The sequence below is a fragment of the Cornus florida genome, unplaced genomic scaffold (genome assembly GCF_030987335.1).
Source record: "Cornus florida cultivar Cherokee Brave unplaced genomic scaffold, ASM3098733v1 CherokeeBrave_3.0.0_Hap2_Chr05, whole genome shotgun sequence".
In the NCBI taxonomy this organism is placed as follows: domain Eukaryota; kingdom Viridiplantae; phylum Streptophyta; class Magnoliopsida; order Cornales; family Cornaceae; genus Cornus; species Cornus florida.
Genome location: NW_026775575.1, coordinates 99,207,838 through 99,230,199, shown reverse-complemented (window position 1 = coordinate 99,230,199; position 22,362 = coordinate 99,207,838). Strand labels below are relative to the sequence as shown.

The window sequence follows — 22,362 nt, the reverse complement described above, 5'->3', positions numbered from 1 at the left end:
TTATCAAAAAGGGTCTTATAAAAATTTTACAACTTTATATATATATATATATAATGAATACGGAGACAAGAGAGAAATGGTAAATTACACTAATCTCTCCTAAAGTTTGGATAAATTACACATGGATAAATTGTTTAAACTTTATTACTTTGACTTCTCCTTTAAATGTAAAAAGTCAATAGTTCTTTTTTTAAAATTTTTTTATAAAAAATTATTTTTTGTCCAACATTATTAAAAACACCATAACTCAAAAGAAGGGCAACATGGCCATTTTATATATAAAAAAATTAGGATAAAGTATAGTCACATCCCCTGAAGTTTGACAAACGGAACTCAAATGAAACTTACCGATTTTTTGGACAAAGACAACCCCTGAAGTTTCAAAAATTGACAAAGACACCTCTTTACATGATAAATTAACCAAATTACCCTTTAACAGTTTATGAGACTTTTTTAACTTTACAATTTAATAAATTGGACCAATCTACCATCGTGAACAATTTATGCATAAAAAAAAAAAAAAAAAACTTTATATTGTTCACTTTTTTTTTTTTTTTTTTGGTTATTTACTTTATAAATGTCCCAACTTCTTACTTCTTAAAAATATAGACGTCCATATATTTCAAATAAATTATATTTTATTATTACTTATTTTATTTTTCTTTTTTATTTTTAAATTAAGATGCTTAATTTTTTATCTAAAAAAATTAAACTAATCTCTTTTCCTTAAAAATAAAAAATATGGTACTAGTATAACTTTATGCATCTTAAATTATATATCAAATATTATGTATTTCCCAACATAAAAGGGGAAAAATAATAATAAAAAAACAAAGGGAAAAAATAATAATAATAAAACAAAGGGGAAAAAAAAAAAAACAAAGGCATGTATAAAGTTAAGATGTATAAAATTATACTAGTACCGTATTTTTTATTTTTAAGAAAAATAGATTGGTTTAATTTTTTTAGATGAAAGAATTAAGCATCTTAATTTAAAAATAAAAAAGAAAAAGAAAAGAAGTAATAACAAAATATAATTTATTTGAAATATATGTATTTGATCAAAAAATTATTTTAGACGTCTACATTTTTAAGAAGTTGGGACATTTATAAAGTAAATAACAAAAAAAAAAACTAACAATATAAAGTTTTTTTTTACTTTTTGTTTTTATACATGAATGGTTCATGAGAGTAAATTGGTCCAATTTATTAAATTGTAAAGTTAAAAAAGTCTCATAAACAGTCAAAGGGTAATTTGATTAATTTCTCGTGTAAAGAGATATCTTTGTCCATTTTTAAACTTTCAGGGGTATTTTTGTCTAAAAAATAGGTAAGTTTATTTTGAATAATTTTTTGCTAAATTTTAAGAAATGTGGCTGTACTTTACTAAAAAAAAAAAAAAAAAAAATTAAGTAAAAAAATATCGTTACAAAATTTAGTATAGCGATACAAAAAGTAGATGGCAATATTGTAATATATAGTAAAATTCGGAGCATTATGCGACCACTAAGTAGCAAATACGAGTCATGAAAGGAAAAGCAAGGACATCATACCACCGACACGTGTAGTTTTACCCGGTTTCCTTCGCCGGCCCAACCGACCAGCGTGTTCTTAAAGGCGGTCTCTCCGCTCTCTCTCTCAACCACAGAAACATATTCGAAGAAGAATCTAATATATCTCTCTCTCTCTCCAAACCTGCTATCCAATCTTCAATCAGCGGTTGGCTTCTTCCCTGGTTCTTCTTCAACTTTTCCTTCTCTTTTCCCTCTCTGTAAATATATATATACATGTAATTGAATTCTCTTCCCACGAATTTCAGATTTTATTCTTATTTGGTGTGGTTTTGAAGCTGTAAATTGTCTGAAATTTGGTGGGTATATTCTGTGTATATATTGTTATCTCGTTATTATTCAATTTCTCTTTCTGGGTCTGAATTAGAGGCTTCTTAAGTTGCTTTAATTTCTTAATCTGTGTCCTGGGTTTATTGGATTTGCTTAAATTTGGGTTCGAAAGGAATGTTCATGGTAGTAATTTGATGTTTATTTAATAAACCCGGGATATTTGCAATGAAAGCTGCTCGTACTTGAGAATAACTTGGTCTATCTCACAAAAGCTGCGGTTTTATATCTGAAGAAATTGAGCTATGCTTGTAACATCTTTAGCTCTATAGATTTAATTGATTTCAGCTTGGCCCTATTTAATTGTTCAATAACATAGAAGTATATTTGTGAAGTTAGGGTTTGAATTCCCACTTGGGTAGGTTTGATTGGTAGCAATAGGGCCAAGTTTGGTTGATAGCAATAGGGCCAAGTTTGGTTGATTTTGAGCTAGAAAGAGGTTTCTGACATAAGGGTTCAGATTTTGCTAGTTGTTGGTAAAGATGGTGGAATCAATTACTGCAACATCCATTTTAGGGTTAAGACCAGTGTGTGGAGGATATTATGGTAAGGATGTCCCAACCAGAAGGAAGGTTGTTCAGGTTTGCAAGCTCCCAGTTACAAAATTTATTGGTAGAAAGCTTTCTACTGTTTGTTCTCCTTTGCCAAGATTGGGAGCTGTTAGGTTAGCAGACAGGTCAATCAAGGCTCAAGCAATGGAATTGGCGAAAGAGGCATATTCATATAGAGAAGAAGAAGAGAGAATTGAGAGGGACTTTAAGTACCACCTTGATACTGTTGTAGATCGAAAACCAGGGTTGTGGCCTCCCGAGAACAAGGCCGATAATGCTTCACTGCATAATCCGTTGCTCCGGCAAGAAAGAATGGGTTGTGGGTGGTTAGGTGCGATATTTGAGTGGGAAGGGGTGCTAATTGAAGACAACCCTGATCTCGAGAAGCAGGCCTGGTTGGCTCTTTCTCAAGAAGAAGGGAAATCCCCTCCCCCAACTTTCATACTCCGTCGAATAGAAGGGATGAAGAACGAACAAGCAATATCTGAGGTTCTTTGCTGGTCAAGAGACCCATCTCAATTGAGAAGAATGGCTTCTAGGAAGGAGGAGATTTACCAAGCTTTGCAGGGTGGGATATATAGCTTTCGATCTGGCTCTCAGGAGTTTGTGAACATCTTGATGCATTACAAGATACCAATGGCATTGGTGTCAACCCGGCCAAGGAAAATAATTGAGAATGCTATTGGGGCCATTGGGATTGAAGGGGTCTTTAATGTGATTGTAGCCGCTGAGGATGTTCACCGAGGGAAGCCTGATCCAGAGATGTTTGTGTATGCAGCTCAGCTTTTGAATTTCATACCTGAGCGTTGTATTGTGTTTGGGAACTCGAATCAAACTGTGGAGGCTGCCCATGATGTGCGCATGAAGTGTATAGCTGTTGCCAGCAAGCATCCCGTGTATGAGCTTGCTGCAGCTGACTTGGTGGTGAGGCGCCTAGACGAGCTCTCAGTGGTTGATCTGAAGAATCTTGCTGCTATTGAATCTGCGGAGTTTGGTTCCAGTGAGCCAGAATTGGAGATGGAGGAAGAGGAAGATAACTCATTTCCATCTTCATCGGTGGCTGTTGATGATTTCTGGTAACCTCTTTCAAATGTACAGTATGTTGTGCTTTCATCTGATTCTTGATGAGATTATAGTTCTATAATGGTTATCCTGTGTATAAGAATAGGAGAGAAAAATTAAAGAAACCAAAAAAGGTGGTCTACATTAGACTACCATTTATGTCATCATGTATGTATATCATCCCTATAATGTATATGTATGAGACTTCATTACTAGTTCTGTGTTTCTTCTGATTTTAATTGCCTTTAAGAACAATTGGACCTCTGCAACTGGAAAATTTAGTCGAGGGAAATCAGAACTGAAATCAGAAAACTGTACAAGAGTTAAAAAAATCTTCTTGTCAGAGATCTTGGCTTGTTTGGTTTATAATTATGAAAACAAAATTGTTATAAGAGAAAAATCTTTTATATTATGAAAACAAACATTTTTATAACTGAGTTTTCAGAAAACTAAACCAAACAGAGTTTTTTTATACAGTTTTCAGTTTTCTAAGCACAAAAAACTGTTTTCATAGTTACAAACCAAGTATATTTTTTTTATTTGTTTTTTGAAAGCAGTTTTTTGTTTTTTGGGATGTTTTTTTCACTTTCTTCTACTTTTTATTGCTAGTTTCATATAACCAAATGAACAAAGAAAAGTTTCTTGAAAATTGTTCTTTTCATGGAGTTTACAAATATAGAAGCTTTCCTAATAAAGGTTACACATCAGACATCATTACTGCAGGCCACAAGGAAAAGTGAGGTTGATGGTCCATGCCCTTGGAGTAGCCTTCTCTCTAATTAGTGGAAGAACCGACCTTGGACCCCCTTCCTTTGAGTGAAAAGTGGTATATACGAGTCACATGGTAAATACAGTATTACCCCAATTCTTTTTTGGTTTCCATGTGATTATGAATGAGTCCACACGGGATGACTAGTCTATTGTGAAGTGATTATGAATGAGTCCACGCGGGATGACTAGTGTATGTGTCGAGAACACCATCAGCAATTCTCTTTTGGCTCACCAAACCACTCCCTCCATGAAAACCCCTAGTTCATATATCAATACATGTTATGGCAAATAATTGCCTGTTGCTAACATATGTTCTCATGCGTCCCGACGCTGTAAATTAATTAATTTTTTACTATTTGCTTGAAAAAAAAAAAAATTGCTTTTCCCATTCAGTTTATAGCATTTTCTGTCTGACCAAACATAGTTCAAAGAGAGAGTGACTGAAATGGTCAACCACCTTCAATGCAAATTTTGTGTCAAAATATTACATGGTTAACGAACTCTAAAAAACTACAATTTGAAGGAAATGTAGATAGCAAGTTTTAAGCCAATAACACCGGACATTTATGTCCTAGTTCTGATCTCTCCTATACGAGCCCGCTAAAGGCAGTATTATAGGGGTGCACACGTTTGCTTGAACTTTCAAAAAGAGAGGAAAAGATTGTACACGTTAATTTGAACTTTCAAGAAAAATAAAAAATAAAAAGAAATGAAGAAGTAACAAGCTAATTGGCAACTTGGCATACTTAAAAGAGGGAAGACAAGTGGACAACGTTAATGTTATTCAATCAAGCAAGTCCAGTGGCTTGGAGAGCAAGCCAATACTTGTTCCTGCGCCACAAGTTGGCACCAAGATGACATAATCCTTTGTAGAGTGCATTCTCCATAAAATATATACACGTGTGATATATATATATATATTTATATTTGTGAACATGTGATACAGACAAAAACACATATATCAACTCCACTACAAAGCAAAAACCAGCACAAGGCAATAGCATACAAAGAACAACCAATTTCACATCAACAGCAATCCATATGGTACTGTACATAAATTACAGCATGGTGACAATCTCTTCTTCTATTCACCCTTTGCATGTAATTTTACAGTCTGAATCCTCTATAAACATATAATTCGTTCCAATGTTATCTGAATTATTTCCAAATATTGTATTACTGAAAAAGGTCAGTCAACTGCCAATGAGGACCGACTTATCATAAATACCAAAGGAAGCATCTCCCTACCCCAGTGACCAAAACCAACCCATCCAATAATGTTGCAAAAGAATGCTTCAACATGACTACAAAACCAACCAGTCATGCATGCAGAGGACGCAGACAATCCATGTCCGTTAAATTCTAAGTTTCTTTCGAGGTTAAGAACCGGTAATCATTCCGCCGGGAAATCATGGTTGCCTTTGATGTCTAGACACCTTCGGAGGAGGAGGAGAATTCAGTAGAAAGAAAGAATTTCTCTTTTCGGTCATCAGGAAGTCATGATCCTTTTTTCTTCAAGTATTGAACCCTCTTTGAGTGCAATTTGTGCTTCGTTCTCCCTACTCATGGCAAAAAGGGCAGCAGCTTGTAAGTATGATGCAATGTGCCAAACAGGGGATATTACTTGTGCTTGTACTGCATCACTGAGGGCTTCCTGCGGCATATCGCTCATGAGATATGACAGGCTACGACGAGCGAAAACCGTTGGGGATACCATGCTTCCAACATCAATGAACTGCAAACAAAACCAAAAATTAAAAATATATATATATCTATATATGTGTGTGTGTGTGTGTGTGTGTGTAAAAAATTAAATAAAAATCAACGCAAATATACTACAAATGAACTTCAGGGATACAACATATTGTTTGCCCAAAATTATAGTACTTCTGTTGGAAAATCAGAAATAAGATGACGAATAAAGTAATGAAAAATGGGAATCTCAATCATAATTTATGAAATGTATAGAAAATCATAATTCTACATTTCCCTCCACACTCATAGTCTGTACCACTGACCATAATACAATTCTAAGACTGCAAGGAATAAGGTAGCCGAATCGTAGAAAACTACTTGGAAATGAAGTGCAACTCAGTTCAGATAAAGCTTCCATGTAAGACGGTAATATTTCACCTGGGTATAGCATTCAATTGCAGCTCTAGAATCTTTGTGCCGGAAAGCAACATCTCCCTTTTTCTTTGAGTTCAATGTTTCCTGCATCTGGTTCGTCCACATCTGGAATGAAAGCTGCAAGCTAGGAAAACAGTAGTAAGCAAAGACCATATATGGTACATATGGCAGGCTGACACAAATGGGCATGCATAAAAGCATTCGTTGAGCAAGTGACACATAGAAGATACATGACAATTAAAATGCCTGGTTAACAGAGAAAACAGAGTTACAAGGGTAAAGAATATATGTGCATATATGTAACCAGCAAACTATGCAACTGAGGTAAATAATGCCCATTTAGAAAGCCCTTGTGGAGGGTGCAAAGTGACCTCTTAATCACAAGATCCCTCAAAATATGTGTGAGCATGTGTGAAGGTGGCTCCATATATGTGTATGTATAAACAGGAGGCGGAGAGAAAGAGAGAGCTCAGAGCGCTTTATCCATTATTATTCATTAATCTTAAGAGTGTCCTTTCACTTTATAACCAAGAGCCCTACTTATGGGCTACAAAAAGTCGTCAAAAAATGAGAGCCTTTAGAACTAATTTCACCCAATCTCATAACATAAGACAACTGGATATATCAGCCTAAACCCTTAAAATTTTCATGATGAAAAATGAAGCAATTTGAATGAAAATATCCTAACAAGATTAAGCCACTGAAGTAAATATGTATCATGTAATTTACATGACATCAGAGTTGGATATCATGTAAAGCTTTTAAATATCAGGGAACAAGATGGGTTTGCCAAGTTGCAAAAACCTCTAGCTGCAGAACTCAATCTCGAGCTTCTATAAGTAGAGAATTGATTGTGTTGATCTTCATCAACCTTTGAAATTAGAATGGTCTTAGAGAACTCCGTGATTATATCATTTAGCATTCCTTTAATGAAAACAAAAATTTGGTGTAAATGCTTATAGGGAATGTGGAGTGTAGACTCCCTAATGATCGCAACATGATCTGGCCAAATGCCAAGTAACATATACTATGTTATATGTTAATCAACAATTAACCCAAAAGCTTAAGATATTATGAAATGGTCCTGTGAACCCCAAAAGCTTAAGATATTATGAAATTGCCCAAAAGTTTAAATTGTCAAGAAATCGCCTGGGGCACATGAAGAAAAAGACGTACAGAACAAAGTTCAAAGAGCAAATGGAGAGACTCGAAATCAGAACCGAAGTTCTGATACCATGTTTAGTAACCATTTACCTAGAAAAACTTGTGCTATTAAAGAATGGATCCAACAATGTAAAACAAGCTGTCACTGAATCACAAATCCATGTTGTACCATTTACCAGTATTGTAAAAAGGTGCAAGTTACAAAACTATGTAGGGAGGATTTCACCACTTTGGGCTTGCTTAACATTTTATTCTTTTCCTGGTCAGAAAAATAAAAAAAAAAAATTATAGATATGAACAATTCTACAAAATTAAGAAAAGCATGTCCACACATATACAATCACCAAGAGTAACTCAGCACCAAAGAGCAAACTATTTGAATAAAGTTTGAGGGACCTGCCACTCTAGTTGCTGCCATGTACAGTAATACATAAGGAATTAACAATGCTATAATATGACACGTATAATTGTTGAATCAACTCTCAACTAAGGACCAAACATTAAGTATAACTATGGTACAAGATAAAATATATAAGTAAACATGTATATTAAGGTCAAACTACAAATATTTCTCTCTAATGTATCAGAAACAAACCTCAGTTGCTGCTCCCTCATCATCTTTATATCCAATCTTTTCTAAGATCTCATGTATGGCAGTCAAGTCCATTCTTAAGCAAGCTTCACCAAGTGGGGAAAGAGGCAAAGCTGCAGCGCCATGTGGTATGCCCATCAATACATGAGAAGGAACCTGCAAAACAAATTGATAAAACTTCATTTCCAGCTAATAGCAGTGATCAGCTCTCAAGACATAGAGAAGCCAGCAGCCAATATTGAAAGTGAGTATTATATTACATTTACTGTAATATTAAGCTATAAGAATGCCAAGAGAACTCTGGTTAAATAACCAGGCCCGTATGAACATGCATGTAACGACACAGCACATCCCAAAGCAAATAACTCTTACAGATGAGAGTAATATATAATGCCTGTTAATATTACTTAACTTGAATGAAAAAGGTATCCCAATTAATCACCAAGATCACACATAGATGCACACAGTTGGAGTTGATCATCTGAGATTCAAATTCCATCATCCACTTCTTTTTCTATAATTGCTCCAACTTACCTATTAAAATTATAAATCTCTCTCAGTTTCACAGCCACAAAGTTCTTATTATCACTCATGTTCTTTAAGAACCTAACCAGGGAAAAATATTTGAAACTCAAACTATTTAATGGTTGATCAACAAGATTGAAAATGGGATTTAAATCTTAGTGAGAAAATGACAGGTTATAGTGGAGTTTTATAGTGGTGTACAGTTAACCAAACAGCACTAGATTTTTCATTTTCCTTTTATGATGCAAGTATATATTTCAATGTTTTAACAACTTTACTAGTCAAAAATAGAAATATACATATGTATACTTTTTGATGTTCTGCATTCTTTAAGCAGTTTCTGGGACTACAGATTCACTTGTAATGGGGTTGAGTGTCTGATGCAGGACCAAATCAAATTTCAACACTTCGAAGAATAAGTAGGATTAATATTAGCTATACAATAATATAGGAATTCTTAGGAGCTGAAAAAACAAGGTTTTGAAAAATAAAATTACAGAGTTTGGAAATGAATCATCATGGATTTAATGTATAAAGTGTAGCTATTCTAAGAGAAAAATATTCATTTCAGAAAAAATAGTAACATGTAGTAGAATCATCGTTCTAGTTCAAAAAAGCTGATTATAATATTCTGAAGAACTTAAAGTTAAAACCTCAACAGAAGTTATTTCTAGTACTAGAATCAGACTATTATTATGTGTGAATCAATTCAAGAATATAATGATAAAACTGAAAAATAAGGTGGATGATTTTGTACAGTTTTACGCCTTATTTATAGTCAGCAAATAGGTGGTAAGGGGGTAGAATGAGTAGATTGAGGTGGTGGCTACCCGTGGGAGATTTGAGGTCCGCTCTTTCTTTAGGGGTTTGGTAGATGTGCAAGGCATTTCCTTTCCTTGGAAAGCAATTTGGCGTACAAAAGCCCCCTTAAAAGTGGCTTTCTTCGGATGGACAGCAGCTTTGGGGAGGTTTCTTTATTTTGATAAGTAGGTTTGGGGAGGTTTCTGACGATCAACAATTTAAGGAGGAGGCAGATTATTGTCAATTAGTGCTGCGCGTGTAAGAGGGATGCGAAACCAGTGAATCATCTTCTCTTGCATTGTCTAGTGGCTCATAGGTCATGCCTTTTTTCCTTTTCGGAGTGCATTGGGTCATGCCGCATTCTACGATGAGCATGCTTGAGGCTTGAAGAGGCTGCATAGTGCAAAAGCAAGCTAGGGAAGCTTGGAGGGCTGCTCCTCTTTGCTTATGGTGGGGCCTATGGAGGGAGAGAAATAGGAGATCCTTTGAAGGGGAAGAGACTCCTATTTGGGCTTTTAAATTTTATATTCTTAACTCCTTATTGTTTTTGGATTCATGGTTGGTATAGCAAATCAGTTACGTATTTTTTGGATAGTTTGAATCTATAGTGACCTTTTGGTCTTTGTGAAGTTGTATACGGGATGCGCTCCCCTTTTGAATGCTCTTCTATGAAACCTTTACTTATAAAAAAAGAAGATGATAATATTAGGTAATCCGATCCACTTGACAACAAAGTTTTTGGATTGTTCCATATTATGATGAATTTTCTTTTGGCTTGACAACTGACATTTTCCCAAAAAAAAAAAAAAAAATCTCAAAACAGAATAAGAAACTCACAAAGCAACTACCAAGCTGATGTCATGCCAGAATAAGCAATCAAGATTGTGATAGCATGCTATTCATGCAATGCTTCTTAGTTTGTTTCAAATATAACACATAATCTATAGAAGCCATGACACAATTAGCAGGTAACATATATCTAAAAGATGGTGCCATCTCACATGAGCTCACCTGTCAGTTATGGCTTTTTGGCAACTACACAACTAAGCATGACTTAAAAGGATAGCCCATATAAGATTGAAAAAAAATTCATAGCATATTGTTTGAAGTTCTACAAACACTATAACAAGGGAAACGTTCTATTATAAACAGTAATGGCTCAGAAATATTGAGACATCCTGCCACTTAATGAAACAACCAACCTCAGTTTCCTTCTGAAGAGGAATCAAAGCAGCAACCAATGACTTTGGATTCGGCCGCTCTCGGGGCTCATATTGTAAACATCTTGAAGCTAAGCGCACCAACTCAGTGCCATCATCATTAGAAAATTGGCCTTCCAAGCAGGAATCTGTTAACATCTGAATGTTCCTGTCCCTTATTAGGTCAAGGGCCTGACATAAATTGTGCAACTGAGTATTAGGTGGCAATTATATGCAATTTAGTTACTATAAAATACCAAAATGAAATAGTGCACACCTTGAATAATATAAATAAACTAAGAAAAATGCTAAAGATCACAAATATTTTTCATGTTCTATTATCTTGAATGACGTGGATAATGATTTGGCACCACGTGTAATTTTGAAATATTTTTTACAAAGAATTCAGCGAAAGAGAGAATATATAAGAAAGATGGGGGGAGAAGATTCCAACACGACTCAATCACTTGAGTCCAATACTAATCCGCCATTATCATCTATTCAGTATTCACCAAACACACTTTCATTCAACCCCCACAGCTAAAAACTACAAATGTTGTCCATGATTTATCAGATACACTGGCATTGTCACCTCTTTCGCTTCACTGTTGATAAATTTTTTATTTAGTACAAGAACCCCAATTATTACAAAATCAACGGAAAGTTTTTCATTAAAGTGATTCAATTTCAGATAAATCTTCGAATTTCATAGGGGAGAGTGACTTAGAGAGATACCCAATTAAGACACAGAAATTTTTTTGGAGAGAGTATAGAGGATGCAGAAGAGAGATTAAAATAAAAAATAAAAAAGAAGAAGATTTACCCAATTGAATAGTTGTTCCCACCTCCCTATGTAATTCCCTCAGTTTGCTATTCCTTGTGAGAAAATCATTGACAATACATGTATATATAATTATACACACTCAAATACAGCCAAAGGCACCGATGCGTGCAAACAAAAGCAAGACAATCTGTTTCTTTGTCAAAATCATTTTGTTCAAAACCTAAATATTGATCCAAAAAACTTACTTATATCAACAAATCAAAACAGCCCTAAAACAGGTGCAATTAGTGATATGTCTGATTACAAGTACGGCCTTAATATAAATTCATCTGGCTAAAGTTCTGTGTTTGCATAAATTTGGCTCTTAAATATTCAGCGTTGGCATGTGCACTTGGGCTGCGCTACTTTTAGGGCTCTCTAAGACATTTTTACTTATCAGAAACCATATAATTTTTTTCATTAGAAGGTTTGTCCCAAGTTTGGAAGACAATTAAATACACACACACACAGAGAAAGGTCCAATTGGTTTTTTTTTTCATAGGCATCCAATTTGTTTTTTATTACTTGTAGGACTCCCAAGTATAAAAGGAAAATGAGACCCTTTTTAAATAATAATTAATAAATAAATAAATAATCATCACACATTTTAATGCCCTAACCTAGGTTTGTCTTATGATACGGATAATCTGGATTGAAGGAGAGCTGTCATATAATGGTCACAGAATTTAAAATGCTTAACAAACTGATCCACGCACTTGAATTTCAATGGTAAAATTGAATGGGTAAAATAGAAGTTACTGATAAAGCAATCCCACTTTATGAAATCAAATGCAACTTGATGGGACCGTACTATATGGAACCTCCTTTCAGTCCACATAATCAATGTGGTGTGAGGTTGAATGGACCCACAATAATATCTTGTAACGTGTATCATGAAAAGGATTCCAGGATATCTAGCATTACTATTGTAATAATGAATGTATGACAATCGTACAAGGGGCACAAAGTGCAAGTCTAAGCAAAAAGACAACCATCAACCAGAAACATCAGATCTAGAAGGCTCTACAAGACTACAACTCCATAACCACGTTCTGAATAGAACTTCAATCTTGATTATTTTTAACTCACTCATTGCATAACAAACAAAACTTCCCAACAAAACCGCTATAAGCAATTTGTGATGCTCAACATTTTTGACATGTTTCTTCTTTCTTTTCTCATTTTTGTTTTTATTTTTAGTCGGTGGTGCTATTCACGTCCAGAGAGAGCTTCCAGTGCTCATTTTAGAAGAGTTTCGCGTTTAAGTTAATCCTTTCTATGATTAATCTTGGGCCTTGGCCATAGGTTTTATTTATTTATTTTTTATAGTCGGTGTTGTATTAGAAGAATAAAGCATTAAAGTACATGAGAAGAGAGGGCATACCCTTCAATACACATGAAAAAGCCAAAAAGGCAAATAAAAACTAAGAAAGCACATCCTCAGCCCTAAGACCACCTCGGCCATAGTTTTCCTATATTTTGCTTCTTCAATTGTTTATTCAATTGCAGATAGGAATCAAGACCCTTTTACGGCAGAGGAACAACAGGCATTCAATCCAAAATGGGTCTTTAAGAAGCAAATAAATAAAACCGTGACAATTAGTTGTAAAAAAATTTCATTTCTGATTATGAGTTTTTTTATACAAGGAGACAAGATAGCCAGGCAGGTTTTCTTCTTTGGAGATTGAAAGAAGGCAGTGTCCACACTATTTCTATCTTTCGGCTTTTTTATTTCTTGGTTTGAGGGATGAGTTCACCTAATGAATGATTGGTCATTGGATATCGCATTAGCTGTACTCATCGTTCCAAAAAATCTATTTATATATGTCATACCACACGAAGTTCAGCATCTCATTTGAAGATCACAATTCCACCAACAGCTTCATCTTTTCTTCTCTTTTTATTTTTCCCTCTTTGACAAACTCCAACAAAATGCTACTGTTTTGCAAAATGAAAGATGACAAATCTAATATTCTTAGGAAAATTATGTTTCATGGTTTAAAAAAAATATATCATTGGAGCGGAAAGAGGGAGAAGGGGGGGCGGCGTGGCGGCTGGGTTTAGAGATGACACAGGCTTCCAAGAGAGGGCATTTGTCTTTGTAAGATTTCAGATCCGGAGGCATTATATGCATGAATATTGTTAACTTCTCTTGGTCCAAATGAATTGCTTAGCCTCTCCAACAGACATAGCACCATCCGAAAAGAAAAATAAACGGGAGAAAGATGAAGGTGGTGTTCAGGCACCCGATTACCTAGAAATTTCTGGCACCTTCTCAACACATCTATCTAAATAGCATTTTGTAAAAATTTGTTCACCAAGCTAGTATTCAGTGTGTTTAAACAAAATATATTGAAAAAAGACTCCCAAAAAAAAACATTAGCGCATCATGTTTGCCATAATAACATGAATTGAGCAAGACTTACATGGCTTGGAGGAATGTGTTTTCCACTGAGAAGGTCAAGTAAAAGGGTACCAAAGCTATACATCACACTTTCTGGTGTTACTCTTCCTACAAGCAAGAGAATAGACCTGAATTATATGCGACATCAACAGATAAATGATTATGACATGCTCAAAAACATTCACAGAACAATAAAACCATGAAGGCTGAAGAAAATACCAGGACTAGTTCATGTTATCACATCTGTACAAACTCCCACATGAAGAAAACATGAAATTTTTTAGTCACAAAATGCCTTCACATTTTGATCATTTTGTAAATTATTCCGATCATAACCATCAATATACAGTATATGGTTATATATATACACACACATGTATAGAGGGGGGAGAGAGAGAGAGAGAGAGCTTCTAAAAGGAAAATATGAAGTGGGAGAGAATGAGGCTTTCATCAATGCAAAATAGAATCCAATTCGGCATTGATTTTCTTCAACAAGATGGATCTACTACTAGTTCATTATTACTGACGTTGAGGGAAGAAAAAGAGGGAAAAAATAACAAGTATAAAAGTAAGAAGAAGATAAAAGCTAGACAAGGAAGAGAGACCTGGAAAGAGAACACTGAGGAAGGACGGTCTTCTTTTTCATGTGGAAACTGAATAATGAACCAAACAAAACAAGCACCTCGATCTTACTTCTATGAAATAAAGAGAAAGAAGAATTTTACAGATCACATAAGCCTCCTGTCTTGCTAGCCAGCTGTTATGGGTAAATTGAGGGTCATCATTCAAATCAGCATTGTTGGGAGAATTTTCCCTTTTCTCCTTTGTTACTCCAAAATTTCCTAAGACCATTTATCGACCCAAGGATTGCTTACAAAATTTGACAAACTGGAAATTTTTAAATGGGGATACCAAATAGAGCAATTTACCAAGGGATGTAGTCCAATGGGACATCCTCACCTTCCAAAGTAGAAGGTAGAGGGTTCCAGTCCCCATAGGGGCAATGTGAGTGTGTGAGTTTCTTGCTTGGAACCAAAAATAATAATAATTTCCTCTTGAGTGCTAACAATTCCTTGAGGGGGGTGTGTGAGTATCAACTAGGAAAATAATAATAATAATAATAATAATAAGTACGCAAAATCAGCATTATCACCTGAGACTATAATAAAAAATATAAATAAAAAAAAAACTCACACTCAATAATTGTTTAAAATAATTCATGAAAAACTATAAAGATAAACTGTATCCTTTACCGGTGAGATAATAAAAGCTATGCAATATGTGTAAGTTTCTCAATTGTATGGCATATTTCACATTTCAATAACCATTACACTTCAGTTATCTCAATGACTGTAATCCATATGCACATTAAATCAACTTTTAATATGACAAAGTTGGAAAGTTGAAGCAAGTTTAGCTTGTTGGTTAACTCAAACATATAAGACACTTCGCGTAAGACAAAGAATGTCATTCATAAATGCAGAAGCGGCAATTTTAACAAAGAAATGAATGTCAAGAGCAATAAGGACTCCTACTTCTCCTCATATACCCCACCAAGTAGAAGGTATCGAGCTTTTGGAGTGGACATGAATCCCAAGTGGTTTGTTGTTGGGGGGGGAGCCAGAACCAAAGTGAACAATTATGATTATAAAATGCAAAATCCTAAAGAGTTGGTGAATGAGGATTTGAGTACCAAGCTCAAATATAAGTATAACAACAAAATCCAGATAGATATAGAATGATTGCCAAAGAAACTTTACTTTGCATGACCACATTTCTTGTTTGAGAGGGGTTTTACCAGTTCTCAGGTACTCAGGAGGAGTAAATGCCAAGTTCGTGCTATAACTTTTCCCGTCTCTACTGTTCTTCATTAAACCAAAGCATGACAATCTAGGATTACCATCCTGTAACATAACAAGATAAGGACAAGCAGTGTGTAAATTCAATTATGACTGGCATATAAGAAAAGAAAAGAAATGGATGACAAATTAGAAAATTATAGTATATTTACATCATCAAAGACTATTCTGTAAGCATTAAGATCATGATATAGAGCTCGTCCTTTAGTGGTGCAATATTCCAGAGCTTGTGCAAGATACAAGGCCACTCTTAATCGCATTGCCCACTTCATGGGCTGCGCTTCCCCTGAGTCAGCATGCAAACAAAATTCAATATTGTATTTAAAAAATATACAACAAAATGATCAAACAGGAGAAATGATTTCAACACAAAATAAAATAGTACCAGAAGAGAAGCATACTCAAATTTGATTGGGTAAGTATGAAAGAAATTAAGTATATAAATTATGGGGGAGATTGCTCCAAATTTTTTAACTCGAGCTAGAGTTATGGAAAAGGAAATCGAAAACAATGAGCTACTAGATATTTCTTGAATTCACTAGAAATAAAAAGACACACAAGACCAACAGTGGTGACTAATAGATTATCTTATGCCCAAAGGGGACATAACATTGATGATAGAGGGGGTGGGAAACATAAATAATATAGTAATATAGAGGTTAGAAAATAATATATCACAAAAAAATTGTGCCAAGGCAGGAAGAAGACGACAGATGTCATCTTTTCTTTGTCATATTAGCACTCCTATCTATTGGGATTTGTATGCCCTGGCATAGCAAATTCTTACTTGAATTGTATAGACATTGTTCCTTATCTTAAATGACATTAATGTATGATAAAATTGGTGAATGTTAATGTATAATGTTTTCGATTCATGATGGAATTAAATATGTCCATTTGGTTGCAAGAGATATTTATACATATTTGATGGCGATCAATACGAGAATATAAATAGAAACCATAAATAGGTCATAGTCGGTAATTAAGAATGGACTCTTAATTAACTAAGAGTTGCACCGGATTCGCGATAGGTTAAGATATATTGATAGAACCGTCGTATGCAATAGCTCCCTATCAATGTCAAAACATATGACGCTCAAGCATAAAGAGATATAGACTCTTTTACTAATTAGTAATTACTTTGATTTGTTCGGCGGAGCCTTCAGAATCCAATGACCAGCACTTTTGGGTAATTATGTAATTAATAGTTAGAGGGTTATATTCTCAATATTTGCATCATTGCTAGTTGCATTTATTTTGTATTGATTATTGTTGATCACAAAGTAAATTCGACGGCCTTCGTGTGTTTTGACAAAATGATTTTTATGTATTTATTTACTAAATTATTATTTTTGTCAAGCAAATATTTTATTGTGATCAAGCCAGGAAATAATCAAGAAATCAAAATAAATATATTAATCGTGCGGCCGAATTGATGGCTACAATTATCCGATAGCTAATTATGCATAGAGGGGTCAAAGTACAACATTGACTTAGTGGTTATTTGCTATTTGATTGGAGATCAATTAATTTATTTTGGTGGAGTAAAAATTATTTTATGAATTAATTGAATTTGGTTCATGGTATAATGGACCGGGTCAACACTTATTAATTCATTTGAGCCAAGAGAATAGTAAGCCTAAAGGATTCTCACCTACAACCCAACTTGATATTAGAGGTGCATTAGATTGAAGATAGCACTTTAATTGTAAAGATTGAGAATAACTTTTGACACGTCATGTGACTATAAATACATATATGATGTGTATTGTTAGTAAGCTTTTGGGTATCATTAGTTTGTGAAGATAAATATCACTCTCTAGAATTTTAGGATTTGTGTTCTCATCTAGTAAAGACTCCACAAGCTATTCATCCAAGGCCTTCATGGAGACATATTGGTGATTCCTAAAGGTAAGACTACTATGGTGATGGTGGTGACCTGATAAGGACGAAGGAGCTAAAGTGATCTTCATAAGGGAGAACATTCCCTTTGTGGATGGTTTTGAAGCTTACTCAAGCTTCTAAGTTTACTAAATCTAATGAATGTATCATCATCTTCTTCTTGCATTAAAGTAGCTCGATGGATCAAGATCATTTGATGAAAAGTCCTCCTCTAATTTTTGAAAATATTCATTTCCCTAACACTATCAACCTCGCATTATAAGTCAATTGGTAAAATATAGAAACCATTCTGAGTTCCAAAAACAATTGTTTCTATGAGTTTCCACTCTATCATAGTAGAAGAGTTACAAGCAGAAATTGCAAGTTCAAATTGATATCAACCTTGGTTTTTACTGTAAAAAAAAAAAAAAAAAAAAAAAAATTGAATTTTCCAAATATAGAAATGAATGTTGGAAGACTGTTAAACACATGAAAATATAACAAAAAAGTTATACATCTAACAGCCTTACAAAACAAACTTACAATGAAATAGGTGTTTGGCAAGTGTCTCATTGGGCATGAATTCTGCAACCAGCAACCGCTCGTCACCTTCGTAACAACAACCAAGTAGATTTGCCAATCTGTGGTTCCTGAGTTGACCGACGGATCTTGCTTCTTCCTAAAGTTGTGAAGGAAATCAATTCATCGGTACATTAGATAACCAACTCAAATTTTTATTGCAACTACAAGGAGAATTCCATGTTAGAAACTTTAATACATGAAGTACAAGACTGATGTAAATAAGCTTCACAGGCCATAATGTTTGCAAATTGAAGTGAAATAAAGAAGGGGAGATATAAATAATCATGCACATTATCATTCTTCTGCGTTTGCAATGTAGCATAAAATATATGAAGCCGATAAGCATACTTATTCATCAACCTTTACAACTGGAATAATTCAACAATGAACATTTAACTTGTCAACTGCTGATATTGTAGATACACCTCCCATTATTCATGTATAAATACAAGTTGTCAAAACAAAATATGTGACAAACGTAGGAAACGAAAGTTCCAAACAAGTCTTCCTCAACATAATTACTAACAATGTGACGTATAAATAATTTTGTCGAACAAATATAAACTCGTGTATTTATCGAGAATATATATTATTTAGGAATCAGGATGATTAAGCATTGATAAACTAAAACATAAAGAAAAACTTCTTGAAAATAACATGTGGTGTCAGATTGCTATAGGGTTAGCATGTACTTACTAAAAACTGTCGAGCATCGGGCCAAGCAGATCTATTAAAGCGTTTTACAGCAATACGCATTTGATTATCCAACTTCCCTTTATAAACCACATTTGGTGCCTTCTCCCCGTGTTCAGAAACTATATTCTCTACAGCAAATCCAGATGTAGCCATCCTCAGTTGTTCAACAGTGTATTCACGAAATGTGGGCAAATCATCAACTTCGCTCTGTTCATCATTTTCTGGCAACGAACATAAAAATTTGTCAAACATGGCCCTAGTCAGCGAAACGAGAAACTAAAAAACATAAATTGGCATACCAACAAGGTGGTCTTCATGAACAGGTCCATTTTGTTCCGAGACCCAGCAGCAGCTGGTGAGTTTGGAACACTCACAGCCCATCCCAATATCAGAACTAGGTAGCAGACACCAATGACTGTTAAAGCTTCAAATATCAACGAAACTCACAAACAGTTCATCAAGTTTCACACGCCAGTCCAGTTACGTCCCTTCTAGTGAACAAGTTCAAATCCCATCAAATTGCAGCTTAATATATACAACTTGTAAATAAGAGCACCAAACCCATGTAGAAAACAGTCATGCTTTAAATTTTTCCAGTTACACAAACACAAATTGACCTCTGGCATAAATCAAAATGAGTCAATTGTTTCCCTTTTAGTTCCCAAAACCTGCAAAGAAAGTTCACGTTGACATAAACCAATTCATACGTTCCTATATAGACATACATATGTATATACAGTCAAACACGGCGAATTTATATAAACACAAATTTACCCTTTACAACAAAATTGATCAAAAACACTTAGTGAGTAATGAACAAGTAGAAATACACATACCAATATAATGATTCAAATCTGAGTCAACTCAGTTCAACCTGGGCAGCAGTTAACTCGAAATCTCGAAACACTCTATCTGCAACTTCAGAAACTCCTTTTACTGAGTCAACACGAATCAGAACCTGACGCGGATAGTCAATCAAGCAAGTCTATAGTCAAATCAGAACTCATGAAAGGCAATAGCAGCACACGAATGGAAAGAAAAATCACTTTCAAACCTTCTATAACCAAGGGCTTCGTTGAGCTCGATTCGGAAGAAAAAAGATAGAAAGTAAGTCCTTGACTATCCACGCACATAACCCACGTATGTGTATATCTATCGATATATATAAATATTATGTGTCCATATATAGAAAGTGGTTTGAGAAATTAAGGAATGATTGGGGTAAACTGGGTTGAATCAAGATCATGCCATCTACGAATGAGAAGTTCCGAAAGTGAAAGGAGAGATTGAGTATATAGATATGTTGATATAGAAGTAGATAGAAACAGATATAGATCTCTTCTTCAGTGTGTACTCAATTACTCTGTTTTCCAATTTCCACCGACATAAACCCTCTTTTTCTATATTTTTTCGGCAGCTAAGCCCCATAATCAATTGCCAACCATTGGCCACAAAACAAAACTTTATATTACAAAATTATTTAAGTTATAATTACCTGCCCAGATAAAGAGCAGGGTAATAGAAAAAAAATTCCTCTTTTCCTTTTTGCTCATATTTTACTTTTAAAAGAACTATTATAAAATGTTGAGAAACGCTATACAAATTATGTGTTTTTAAACTTTTTTAAATTGCATTTTATTTTATTTTTTACAGTGATAAGTTTATAAACAGTACAACTACAACAAATATCTTTTTCAATTATTTTGAGTGCGTTATGTGAATTATATGTTTTTTTCCGCTTATAGAATTTTGTAAGATATAAATTGATAATTTGTGGGTGTTAAAAGTTTTAAGATTGTTTCAAATTGTTTTTTAATTGATGATAAGTTTTTAAATGCTAATAGGAATGCATGAGACTGCAAATTAACAATGAGTTTTTAACTTTCTTCACGGAAATATTAAATATTTTTATCAATTGCGTATTATTGTGTCCCATTGAAAGACTAAAATGATACTCCTATCATTTTAAAAAATATTATTATTATAATATATTTGTGTGGGTGAAGAGTTATGCTATAATTGTGGAAAATCGACCACCAAACATGAGAATGAGTGTTTAATTGTTGATTTTTGGTAACTTTAAATTTTCTCTTCATTAAATTATAACGTAACAGTATTATAAAACGAACTAATGACATGTAAACCTGATTGATAGTATTTCTTATATTCTGCTTATGTATTTTTACAAAATAAGTATAATAGTTAAAATTGGAGTCTCTTTAAATTTTTTGAGTTTTCCTGAGAATGTACCATTATTGTTAAAAAAAAAAAAATAAAGAAAAAATAATAATAATAAATCACGAATACTTTCTTATGTTACTAATCCGGTGTATCACTCCTCTGCATTAGTTAAGATAATAAAATATAATATGAGTGTAATTCGGTAATGATATTTCATTTGAAGTGTTGAACAATCAAATTCAATAAAATAGGAAACTTATTAAGGATTTGTGGTTTAGTGATTTTTTTTTGGAATAATACAAAAAAAAAAAATATTTGGTGTTTTGGTGGTCAAATGCCAAAAAGGTGAAGTCAAACTCAATGTTCCCAAATTAATGAAATTTTATCGAATGCTGACTTGGAAATGGAAGTTTACAGTAGATTTTCTATTAATTCCTAAATTGTCTTGAGGCGAATCTGGGTTTGACCTTGAAAGACTAGACTACCCCCTCCCTCTTTCTCAGAAACACTCTATTCTCAAAAGATTTATTATCACCAGAAGCCCAAAACATAGTCACTCTATCACTGCCACTGCCACTGCCGCTGCCACTCTCCACTCTATCTCTATCTCTATCCTTCTTATCACCACCGGTCCCCTTCTCTCTCAATCTCTATCCATCGTCACCACCATCTAGTGTATACCACAAAAATCTTAACCATAGGGTCGAATTGAAAAAAACACTAAAAAATTATCAAAATAAATAATAATAATAATAATAAATACTACTAAAAATTGATCAAAATAACTTCACCACCACTGATTTGCCAGCCCAACAAAACCACCACCTACCTAACACCAATATTAAATCATTTGCCGTCACCTTGCTAGCACGACCTCCCTCTCGCTGCAGCGATCGGAGAACCATATGAGTAAGGCTGCAAATTAGGCTGGCTCAACCCAACTCAGCCCCAACCCCACCTCAACCTGAATCGGGTTGGGTTGGCCGGCTCGAATTGTGCCCAACATGGGTTGTGGTCATAATCCGGACCGAATATTTTCAGGCGGGTTAGGTCTAGTTAATAGGTTGAGTTTTTTTTATATATAATTTTTTCCCCCGAGAATTTATATATATTTGATTATATTATTATTAAACATATATATATTTTTAGGGCAAATCATTTCAGCCTCCCCAATCGCCTCCATCTCTATTCTCGTTCTCAACTCTGAAATTGCCCCTTCTCTCTCTCTCTCTGCAACTGCAAA

At 34.3% G+C, this 22,362-nt stretch overlaps 2 protein-coding genes across 6 annotated transcripts; one reads left to right on the top strand and one right to left on the bottom strand.

Moving 5' to 3' along the window:
* The first annotated feature begins 1,623 nt into the window (after positions 1-1,623).
* On the top strand, positions 1,624-3,750 carry LOC132307915 (5-amino-6-(5-phospho-D-ribitylamino)uracil phosphatase, chloroplastic). Its single transcript, XM_059805803.1, has one exon. The coding sequence runs from the start codon at positions 2,381-2,383 to the stop codon at positions 3,527-3,529; it is 1,149 nt and encodes a 382-aa protein (XP_059661786.1). The 5' UTR covers positions 1,624-2,380; the 3' UTR covers positions 3,530-3,750.
* Positions 3,751-5,257: 1,507 nt separating this feature from the next.
* On the bottom strand, positions 5,258-20,371 carry LOC132307914 (serine/threonine-protein kinase BSK7). 5 transcript variants are annotated; one of them, XM_059805799.1, is made up of 12 exons: positions 19,993-20,369; positions 19,775-19,923; positions 19,238-19,606; positions 18,939-19,159; positions 18,204-18,339; positions 15,932-16,065; positions 15,719-15,824; positions 13,943-14,028; positions 10,697-10,885; positions 8,172-8,324; positions 6,416-6,529; positions 5,258-6,017 (listed from the first exon to the last, which is right to left on the bottom strand). In XM_059805799.1, the coding sequence occupies exons 3-12, from the start codon at positions 19,317-19,319 to the stop codon at positions 5,772-5,774; spliced, it is 1,467 nt and encodes a 488-aa protein (XP_059661782.1). In that variant the 5' UTR covers positions 19,320-19,606; positions 19,775-19,923; positions 19,993-20,369; the 3' UTR covers positions 5,258-5,771. The 5 variants fall into 5 exon arrangements, with proteins under 5 accessions (XP_059661782.1, XP_059661781.1, XP_059661783.1 ...); XM_059805798.1 differs by having other exon boundaries at positions 19,775-19,896; XM_059805800.1 differs by having other exon boundaries at positions 19,238-19,429; positions 19,775-19,896.
* Between the last annotated feature and the right edge of the window lie 1,991 nt (positions 20,372-22,362).

Bases quoted from the DNA above. Each gene is read 5' to 3' on its own strand.
- LOC132307915 (XM_059805803.1), top strand. From the start codon at position 2,381: ATGGTGGAATCAATTACTGCAACATCCATTTTAGGGTTAAGACCAGTG.
- LOC132307914 (XM_059805799.1), bottom strand. From the start codon at position 19,319: ATGGGCTGTGAGTGTTCCAAACTCACCAGCTGCTGCTGGGTCTCGGAA. The intron at 19,160-19,237 runs GTATGCCAATTT...GTTCGTTGCCAG, and splicing joins TCATGAAGACCACCTTGTTG to AAAATGATGAACAGAGCGAA. The intron at 10,886-13,942 runs GTAAGTCTTGCT...AATTTATGTCAG, and splicing joins AACACATTCCTCCAAGCCAT to GCCCTTGACCTAATAAGGGA.